This window comes from Rosa chinensis, chromosome 7, assembly GCF_002994745.2.
Source record: "Rosa chinensis cultivar Old Blush chromosome 7, RchiOBHm-V2, whole genome shotgun sequence".
Classification (NCBI taxonomy): Eukaryota; Viridiplantae; Streptophyta; class Magnoliopsida; order Rosales; family Rosaceae; genus Rosa; species Rosa chinensis.
The window spans coordinates 11,103,279-11,114,387 of record NC_037094.1 but is presented as its reverse complement, the minus strand read 5'-3'; the positions used below and the strand labels follow the sequence as shown (position 1 = coordinate 11,114,387).

The 11,109-nt window shown below is 35.2% G+C and overlaps 1 protein-coding gene across 2 annotated transcripts; it reads right to left on the bottom strand.

The window, feature by feature from the left end:
* Positions 1-6,890: 6,890 nt before the first annotated feature.
* Positions 6,891-8,654, bottom strand: LOC112179259 (U-box domain-containing protein 52). Of its 2 annotated transcripts, none has more exons than XM_024317625.2 (5): positions 8,249-8,654; positions 7,750-7,868; positions 7,533-7,651; positions 7,196-7,374; positions 6,891-7,042 (listed from the first exon to the last, which is right to left on the bottom strand). In XM_024317625.2, the coding sequence occupies exons 1-5, from the start codon at positions 8,541-8,543 to the stop codon at positions 7,014-7,016; spliced, it is 741 nt and encodes a 246-aa protein (XP_024173393.1). In that variant the 5' UTR covers positions 8,544-8,654; the 3' UTR covers positions 6,891-7,013. The 2 variants fall into 2 exon arrangements, with proteins under 2 accessions (XP_024173393.1, XP_024173395.1); XM_024317627.2 differs by having other exon boundaries at positions 7,196-7,347; positions 8,249-8,648.
* Between the last annotated feature and the right edge of the window lie 2,455 nt (positions 8,655-11,109).

The window sequence follows — 11,109 nt, the reverse complement described above, 5'->3', positions numbered from 1 at the left end:
GTCGGTAGTAATCAGGGACCAATTCATCTGTATATATAGGAGACTTAACCCTCAAGAAGCTTCCCATTAAAGCTATCCATATCGGTTTAGGTTTCCTAGTTAGATTCCTAATGTAACACTTCATTGTAGTCTTTCTTGCAGACTAAGAATATGATTACTTACCTTAATGAATAGATACACTGCTTCATAAAGTTACAAGTATTGATTTACTGTTTGTATCCATGTTAAACTAGGATTGATATTAAGCTAATCATCAATTACTTTATGATGATATGTGTTATGTCCATATTTGATCTTACAATCTCCCCCTTGGACTCACACATATCATGCTCGATGATTTGCACCAGAAAACATCAAAACCTACTTAACTTACTGAAGTGCGCGCCAGATAACAAACTCAAATCGAAAATCCATTCCAACATGGTCAGATCACAGTTACTTATGCAGAGCAAGAAACAGTATACATTTTAACAAAAATGCAGAGTTTCAAAACCACAAACATAAGCTCCTGCAATCCACATATGTCAAACCAGAAGTGATACAATATATGTTAATGTGTATCAACAAGTAAACATATATTAGGTCCTACTTTATGTTTCTAAAACCAGAAACTCAAGCAATTTTTCTGAACACTGATGGCTTAAAATTATTGCTTGAACCTCAACATCATGCTATACATGATTTAAGCCATCTGATAGCAAGTATGATATTCAAAACAAGATGATAATTTCCAAAACAAAACAATAAAGCTGCAGCAAAATCATAACTGGAAATACCTCAAAATTTTATTGATAATCAAAACTGTCATTACAAATAAGTTGTGATAAACAAACAATAAAAGATCACAACTAAAATATAAGAACTCAAGAACCTTAAAATTTTAAATTGCTCCAATAGGACTAACTCTCTACTGAACCTAAGCATCTAGATTAGCTAAAACTCCAATGCTTGTTGTATGCTTCTGGAATGCTGCTACTGACAAGGCCTTGGTGAAGGGATCTGCTAGCTGTGAATTTGTGTCAATACTCAAAACAACTATTTCACCATGCTTTACTCTTTCTCTAACACTGTAATACTTTAGATCAATGTGTTTAGAATTATTTGACCTTTTACTGTTTTTGCTAAAGAAAACTGCAGCCTCATTGTCACAATAAATTACAAGTGTTCCAGCCACAATGTGACTCAATACTTTGGTCTGCATGAGAAAATTTCGAATCCAAAGTCCTTCACACACAGTTTCATATACTGCAATAAATTCAGCTTGCATAGTAGAAGTTGAAACAAGTGTTTGTTTCATGGTTTTCCAAGCAATAGCACCTCCTGCAAGCATGAACACATATCCACAAGTCGATTTCTTGGAGTCCGGATAATTCCCTGCAAAATCCGAGTCTGAGAATCCAATGAGTTTCAGATCCTCCACTTGCCTATAAACTAGCATATGGCTTTTAGTTCTCTGCAGGTATCTCAACACTTTCTTCCCAGCTACCTAATGTTCATGGCCTGGATTAGATTGGAATCTTGACAAAATCCCTACTGCAAAAGACAAGTCTGGCCTAGTGCAGACTTGTGCATACATGAGACTTCCTACAAGTCTGGCATAAGGCTTTGACTCCATATTTTCCTTTTCAACATCACTATTGGGACTTTGCTTCTTGGTTAACTTATCTCCTTTGGACATGGGAACTTCTCCAGCTGCACACTTCTCCATACCAAACCTCTTTAAAACTTTGGTAATATAATTGTGTTGAGACAAACCAAGTAGTCTCTGTGCCCTATCTCTTTTAATCTCAATACCTAGTACATAGGATGCTTCTCCTAAGTCTTTCATGTCAAAATTCATTGACAGAAAACTCTTAGTATCTTTAAGCAATTTAATGTTACTGCTAGCCAAAAGAATATCATCCACATAGAGTACCAGAAAAATAAAATTGTTCCCAACTGTCTTCAAATAAACACACTCATCAACAAGATTTTCTGTAAATCCAAAAGTAGAAATCACAGAATCAAATTTCTTGTACCACTGTCTAGAAGCTTGTTTAAGGCCATAAATTGATTTTCTTAACTTACACACTAAGTTTTCACTTCCAGCTCGCACAAAACCTTCTGGCTGCCTCATATAAATCACTTCATCTAGTTCACCATTCAAGAAAGCTGTTTTAACATCCATCTGGTGCAGCTCCATATCAAAATGAGCCACTAAAGCCATGATTATCCTAAACGAGTCTTTTGTAGAAACTGGAGAAAAAGTCTCAGTAAAGTCAATGCCCTCCTTCTGTGTAAAACCCTTGGCAACTAATCTTGCTTTATGTCTCTCTACATTGCCATTTGCATCTCTTTTGGTTTTGAAAACCCATTTACAACCTATAGGCTTCTGGTTTGGGTCAGGTTCAACTAATTCCCAAACTGCATTTTGGCTCATGGAATCAATTTCTGCTTCCATTGCTAGCTGCCATTGATGAGATTCACTACTTTCAATGGCCTGATTAAATGTAGTTGGATCATTGTCCTCTGCACAGTCCATTTCAATTTCTGCTTCTTGTAGATAAACAATGTAGTCACTCTCTTCCCCCCATAAGTTGGTTTTCTTGCTCTCTGTGATCTTCTAGGTTGAGCTACTGGAGGATTTTGAGGTTCAGTTACTTGACCAGTTACGTGGTCAGTGACATGGGCAGTGACTTGGGCAGTGACTCGATCAGGTACAGTTACATGGTCAGTGACTCGGTCAGTGACATGGTCAGAGACTTGACCAGGTACAGTTACTTGGGCAGTTACTCGGTCAGTGACATGGTCAGAGACTTGACCAGGTACAGTCACTTGGGTAGTTACATGGTCAGTGACTCGGTCAGTGACATGGTCAGAGACTCGGTCAGTGACATGGTCAGAGACTCGGTCAGTGACATGGTCAGAGACATGGGCAGTGACTTGGGCAGTGACTTGATCAGTTACATCTTGTTCTAAAGGCAATGCTACACTTAAATTCTCATCCGACACAATTTCCTCAAAATCTGAGGTTAAATCCTCAAGGTTTGTATTGTGAACTTTTTCACTTAGAAACTTTACTTGATGTGTTTCAAAAATTCTAGGTGAATGATGAGCAGAATATAATTTATAGCCTTTAGATTTATCTGGATAACCTATAAAATAGCAACTAACAGTTTTGGGGTCAAGTTTATTCAAGCTTGGATTATAAATCCTAGCTTCTGCACGACATCCCCAAACATGACAGTGATGAAGACTAGGTTTCCTGCCACACCAAAGCTCAAAAGCAGTATTTTCTATGGCTTTGCTAGGTGTTCTGTTGCAAATATAATTTGCAGTTTTTAAAGCCTCACCCCACAGAAATTTAGGCAAGCCAGTTGTACACATCATGCATCTAACCATGTTCAAAAGAGTCCTATTCTTTCTCTCTGCAACACCATTCTGTTGTGGATTATAGGGTGTTGTGTATTGAGCTTTAATTCCATTGTCTTGCAAAAACAAGGCAAATGGACCCTTTTGTTGGCCGGATTCAGTGTACTTTCCATAGAACTCTCCCCCTCTATCTGACCTTACTGTTTTGATTTTCTTTTCTAGTTGATTTTCTACCTCAGACTTAAAGATTTGAAAGGCTTTCAATGCTTGTGCCTTTTCTGAAAGTAGATAAATATAACTGTATCTAGAAAAGTCATCAATGAATGTGATAAAATACACATTCCCACAGATAGTTTGATGCCTAAATGGTCCACATATATCAGTGTGTATGAGTTCTAATAAATTTTGGCTTCTATATGCAGTTTTCTTTCTTGTGTTGGTTATTTTTCCCTTAAAACATTCCACACAATCTGTTAGATCAGAAAAATCAAGTTCATTTAGGATTTTGTTTTTCACCAATATTTTCAGTCTCTCTTTTGAAACATGGCCGAGTCTTCTATGCCATAAAAATGCAGACTTTTCATTTAGTTTGGTTCTTTTAACACCTGTTAAAGTGCTAGTACTGTTTGTGTTATCTTCAACAAGTAAAATTTCTTGTTGAGCCATTGAACAACTTAACTGTAAATAATCATTCGAGATAACACCAGAACCAATTTGAACAGAATTTTTAGAAATAAGAATTCCATTACTATCAATAATAAGTCTACAACCAGATTTTACTAAAAGAGAAACTGAAACCAAATTCCTTCTCATGGAAGGTACATAAAAAACATTATCCAAAACTAACAATTTTCCTAATCCTAGATCGAGCTTTAAGGTTCCAATAGCCTTGACTGCCACTTTCATGCCATTGCCTACACACAGGTTCACTTCATCACTTTTTGGGATTCTGCTCCTTATGAATCCCTGCAAAGAATTAGTAATATGAATAGGTGAGCCTGAATCTATCCACCAAGACTGTGGTTCAATATTTATAAGATTAATTTCTAAAGAAAAAAACTGTATTAGAAAAAATCTTACCCTTTTTGGCTAACCAATTTTTATAGCCAGTGCAGTCCTTTTTCATGTGTCCTACTCTTTTGCAAAAGTAGCACTTGAACCTAAATGGCCTGTTTTCCTTGGCCACTGCAGCTGTTGAACTCTTAGTTATGGCTTTGGTAGGCTTGAGCTTATTCTGGGGCTTTTTCTTCTTAGGCTTCTCTATGAGATTTATGGCTGTAGCAGGTTCTTTTTCTTCCTTGATCCTAGCTTCCTCATCAACACAGATGGATATAAGTTCATCTAAAGTCCAGTTTCCCTTTTGAGAGTTGTAACTGGTCCTAAGATGACTAAAACTGTTAGGCAAAGAATGAAGTGCATAATGCACTACCTGCTCATCCCTAACCCCCATCAAGAGCTCCCTGAGTCTGCCATTTATATTGATCATCTTCATAATATGTTCTCTAACTCCCCCTGAACCCATGTACTTCAAATCATGAAACTCCTTGGTTAGTCTAGCTGCTTCTGCCTTTTCACTTTCTTTAAACTTAGCACCAATGAGTTCCAGAAAATCAGATGCTAGCTCAGGCTCTTCTATACTTCCCCTGACAGTCTTGGACATAGAGGTACGAATGAGATTCTTAGCCATTCTATTGGATCTATGCCACTTCTTGTAAAGGTCTGTTTCTTTCTTGGTGCTCTTTTCATTCAACTCTATAGGCTTATCCTCAGTAAAGCAATAGTCTATATTCTCATGCATTCCCATATAGTTCTCTACAGAATCTAGCCAAGCTCTATAGTTGGTTCCAGTTAACATCAAGACACTGTTCAAGTTCATGTAGGAGTTACCTAAGGAGCAAAACAAAAAATTCATGTGAGTTCTTAATTTGTAAAGAAAATAATATTAAGTTTTCTGCGTTTTATTTAGCTTTAAGCAACCAAAACAAGAACATACAGAAAACCTAAACAATCCATACTTGCATTCATATCAGTCCATAACCAAAAACAATGTTAAGCAACACTTTTGAGCAGAAGCATAACATCCTGGAGTTCTTTATCAATATACCATATTCAATGAAAATAAGTTATCCAAAGAAATTTATCCACATCTTTAGACAGAAGAAAAATTTCTAAGTATCCGTATTTATTTTCATCAAGCATGCATATTGCTGTTTTGTATTCTAAAACTATACTTGACCACTTCTTTGGAAGATAAAACTGAAGCATAGTTTTAAAACACAAAACACAATTTCAGTTTTGTCACACGATCAGGTACTTGATTAGTTACCTGACCAGTTACATGGTCAGTGACCTGGCCAGTTACATGGTCAGTGACCTGGCCAGTTACATGGTCAGTGACCTGGCCAGTTACATGGTCAGTGACCTGGCCAGTTACATGGTCAGTGACCTGACCAGTTACATGGTCAGTTACCTGATCATTGTTTTCTGCCAACATCAATGAAGAATGCTTTGTGCATCATAATCACTTATGCCAACAGAAAACCACAAAACCCATGAGCTTTTAACTTTATATTCTACCCAGATTCATCCTTGTAAGAAAATTAAGCTCTCGTATCTGTCAATTTTAATAATGTGTAAACAAAATCTGGGAGATTTTTGTTCTTCATGCAATTTTACACAATCACAGATACAATACAATATCATCAATCAATTCAACATGCATATTCAAGCATAACCAAAATTGATTTGATTCCAAGAAACCACAGAACAATCAAGAAATTGTAAATTTCATCCGGTCACCATCTACTCTAACCTAACGCACGCCGGGAATGCTACTAGGGTTCTTGAGCACAATCAAAAACACAATTATCATGCTATGAATCGAAATCAATTTCACAGAAAAACCTGTTTTTGCTTTTTCCCCAATTTGCTGCTAAAAATCACAGCGGAAGCGTGAACTTGATATTTAACCAGATGCAGCAATTGACTTAAGTAACTTACCTTGATCAGTTACATGACCAGTTACATGGTCAGTTACCTGATCAGTGACTTGGTCCGTAAAGCAAAAACCCTTTTTTTTTTTTTTTTTTTTTTTTTTTTTTTTTTTTGTGTTTGTTTTGCAAAACCCTAAAACGATTTTGATACTTGTGAGCCTATGCTCTGATACCAATTGTAAAATAACCATATACATGCTCACAACATATGCACACAATCATAAAAGGGATTAAGGCTTACCTTCAGCAATTACTGGCATGGATTCCATCTTATGCAGTTGCAAACACGAACACTGAATATAGCCTTCTGTTACTTACCAACTTGCTTCTCAATGGACAGAACAATATGCAAAACGTCGGTAGTAATCAGGGACCAATTCATCTGTATATATAGGAGACTTAACCCTCAAGAAGCTTCCCATTAAAGCTATCCATATCGGTTTAGGTTTCCTAGTTAGATTCCTAATGTAACACTTCATTGTAGTCTTTCTTGCAGACTAAGAATATGATTACTTACCTTAATGAATAGATACACTGCTTCATAAAGTTACAAGTATTGATTTACTGTTTGTATCCATGTTAAACTAGGATTGATATTAAGCTAATCATCAATTACTTTATGATGATATGTGTTATGTCCATATTTGATCTTACAGGTGCTGCTGCTGCTTAAGACATCCTGGGATTTTTCCCACGCACTGTTAATCAGAAAAGTAAATGTGTTAGAAAGACTCATTTGGAACGCGTTCTACTAATTAAGTGTTACAGTAATGTATGCAACCTGCATATTATAATTAATTTCTTCACAAAAATGCTTGAAGTAGATATGTTGGTCTGCAAAAAGAACTTGCCTGGAAAGCATGCCCACTCGAAGATGCTTCTTTCGCTATGGGGAGGCCTTTGTTCATCAACCATTACCTTATTGCCTTTATGAATGATGCTAACCTGACAATACCCAGGTGCACTTTTCCTAACAAATTCTCCTAGTGATAATTTTTTCCTCCTGATCGGATGAACAACATAATTTAACCTGTTAAATGCCAAATTGACTGCTTTGATGTAACACATTTACCAGACATGAGCTTATCTCTACCAGAGAAGTGATCAGTAATGTAAGTTGGTAATGTGGTACAAATACACAACTTCAAAGTTCAAGTTATGAAGACGAAAAAAGCAGGGAGCCATTACCTTGAATGAGGTGCTCTTTTGGTTCCTATGACAAGGTGAGTGATCCTAAGAACGGACAGAAGATCAGTGATTGCTTTTGTTCTGTCGCTGCTCTCCAGGAGCATTGTGTCCACTGTTACCTGCACTCAAATGGAAAAGAAGATGTTTTCATCATCAATGATTTTGTGGCCTAGATATAAAACACAGCTAGGGAGCAGGAGAATAAAATCAACAGTACCTTAACATTGTTGCATAAGCAGACGTATTTCTGCAAGAGGTTCTTCCTCTTATTATTCTCTTCATTGACGTAAAATCTCACTTGATCTTCACTTAATTGGCTCATTGATAATCGTCCAACTATTGACATTTTATTGAAGAAAAAACAAACACTTCTTAGCATTCATCGAGGAACTGAATCATCTCGATCTATTTGGAAAGAACACTCGAACATCAGTGACAAAACTGCAAACATGTAAGACAAAGCCCCTCCATACATATCTTTCTGGTATCCGGACCATTTAGTCTTGTTACAGAGAAAATTCAAATTGCTAGGCTTCATTTTAAGCATGTCAAGGCAGTGTTCACAAGTTTCACACACGTGACAAAACTTGGTACAATCGAAGGACTTATAATTTGATGTTGGCGTGACGCTGTTTGATCAGATTCCAATAATACAATACATTTCATAGAAAAAGCTGCAGCCTAGAAACTACAAGAGAGACTGACACTGGCATTACCTGGTGTAGGGATGTGGGTGATTGGAGGGAAGACATGGACAAGAAAGACCCGAGAACCAGGCGAAACAGCATTATCAAGCACCCATTTCAGAACATCAGTGTCATCTTTACCAACAGCCACATAAACATCGTTGACACCTACAATATCTCTGCTAGTGCTGCCTGGAGTGATATCACTAGTACTCGTGATATCCTCACCGAGCTCCACAATCTCGGGCGAGAAAGTCTTTCGAGGACTGTAGTCCTTATAAAAATCCTTAGCTTCCACCGGAACATAACCATCCTCGCCTTCCATAGAGGCGTGGAGAATCAGAAGTAGTACACAATGAGAAGAAAAGAGAGATGATAGGATTAGGGAGTGAAAACAACAAGGGAATGGATGTTAATCACCTGGCTGTTTTATAGTGAAAGAGGCGTTGCCTTCAAAGCCACTAAAGAAAAGGTAAGATTCTCTTTTGTCAAGGTTAGCAGGCTGTTTGGATATGTCAATGTAGCTCCTCCTCCATTTTCTCCTAGCTAGGTGCCTTTCCGTATTAAAGAAAACTATCTCTTTTTAGTATTTTTCTCCGCCATAGATTTTCAAGTTTCTCAATCCTTTGTGAATGACCTCACATTTCCGGAAAAGGGTGCATACATTCATCATACAATACAATAAGAGCAGGGGAACGACGACCTTCTATAGAGTTGGGCATGTGGGACTTGTAGAATGTGATGTTTACTAGAACAAAGCACAAAAGCAAAGCAAAAAAAGCAGGTCCTATATTCCATTCCACTCAAAGAGCCAGAGTCGTAGGAAATTGCTGCATATAATTCAATGCCTATGTTTTTCCGAAGCTTTGTCGCCACACAGGACTTTTAACATATCTGATATACATAAAAACAGATTTTTTTCAATAACAATAGCAACATAAAAACAGATTTGGTGAGAATCCTTTTCAGATTTTCTGCAAACAAGCATGATATATTCTACAATACAACTTATGTGTGCAAGAAACATTAACATGAGTAAAATTGAATACTAACAGCAGCCAAAGTGTGTGCAACTGTCAAAGAGATGTTTTGCACCTTTCATGATCACAGAGATGCCAGTAATGGGTTGGCACATTAGTTTAGCTATATTTGGTCCTTGATCAATCAGAAGGTGGAAGGCTACAAATTGTTTGATTACGTACGTTAGAAAAAATTGAATTTTGGAATTTAGATAGATGACATAGAACAGCTGCAGCAACATATGGACCTTTTTTTTTTTTTTTTGAGAAAATTAGAAAAAAAAAATCCAAAAAATAAGCTCCCTATATTTTATTTTAATCTACACTCATTCACATAATTAAACCTTCCTTACAAGTTTTAAGTCTATAATTATGATTTTCACGTTTTTTTAGTTTGACTATTTTACCCTTTTGATTGAATAGGTAAAATATTTCTTAAATATAGTTGTTGACTTTTTAGTAAAATATTCATTTCACCACATTTACTGGAAATGAAATAGAATAATCCAACACCCTTGTCATTAACTTTCACTTGCTAAGAGCATTATGCTAGCCATTTTTGAGTCAAATTTTAGCCTAAGTAGCTAAAAAGTCATTTTGGCTAGCCACTTTAGAAATATGTCTGCATCAGTGCTCTTCATTATAACTAGTTTTGAATTTATATTATTTTTTAAAGGAAAGTTAAATAGTTTAAATGTATTTAAAAATTACATAAAATAACTTAAAATGAATGTTATAAATTATAGAGAGCCTCATCTCGCTCTCTATATTTAGGAGCAATATAGCTAAAATTTATAATGGAGAGTCACTTAGGAGTCTGGTGCAGCTGTTAAAATATATAAAAAGCTAAACATGCTCTCTAAAATAGCTAAGGAGCCAAAATAGAGAGTCTGCTAAAGATGCTCTAATTTTGGTATTTCTAGATGAGTTTTTCTATTGGAACCTCCAAATTTACTCACTTGATCTCTATGCTTTTTACATCTCCTATCAAATTTTCAAATATTAAATTTATTCATTAAACCTCACTAAAGTTCCTCAAATAACCTCGCTCATATAATTAATTTACAAACAAACTAAGATCTTTATAATAAAAAAACTTAATCATTTCAATGATTTAATTACTCTATAAATCTTAATTACATCTCCATTCCTTAATCAGACAACATAAATCTCTTATCCAATAAAAAAAAAAATCAAACACAAGGTATTGAGTTTTAAAAATTAATAAAAATAAAATAACATGAACTATTATGTGATTTTTTTATTTACTTTTTCTTTTTTGGCTGTGCAAAAAAAAAAAGATTAATCATTTTTTCTTAATGTTTCTCTATTTTTTGTACCTCATGATTAATTATTTAAATATTTTTTATTTGCTAGCACTTTTTTTTCTTTTTCTTCTTTTTACAAATATAATGGATAGATTTAGTTTTAGGGCATAATATAATTTGTATTGTTCTCCCTGACCAATATGTGTTTAATATGCATATCATAAATTTTTATCTTAATCATAGTTTTATTTCTTAATAAATATATATATATATATATATAAATATAAATGTTTTAATGAGTATGTAGTGAAATTGAAAAATGAAAATAGATAGCGAAAATAATAAAGAATGCAATCTAATATTATTAAACTGGAAAGTCTAGAGAAAATAAATATAACCATTTTTTTGGGTATAATTATTGTCCGTAATAGTCATTTTATAATAGGTTACATATGTCATTTAATATTTCATAATAGAGTGAGGTCAAGTGAGCAGATTTGGAGGTCCCAATAGAAACTCTCTTTCTAGATGAACCATAGGTATAACTATATAATTTTTCCTATCGCACATGTGTTAAATATCATGTGAGTTTTAACATAAGCAA

What these genes read in the sequence shown, in the direction of transcription:
- LOC112179259 (XM_024317625.2), bottom strand. Translation starts at nt 8,543, where the DNA reads ATGGAAGGCGAGGATGGTTATGTTCCGGTGGAAGCTAAGGATTTTTAT. An exon ending in GCTTATGCAACAATGTTAAG is followed by an intron (nt 7,652 to 7,749) that starts GTACTGTTGATT and finishes ATTTGAGTGCAG; the next exon opens with GTAACAGTGGACACAATGCT. An exon ending in AAAAGAGCACCTCATTCAAG is followed by an intron (nt 7,375 to 7,532) that starts GTAATGGCTCCC and finishes GGCATTTAACAG; the next exon opens with GTTAAATTATGTTGTTCATC.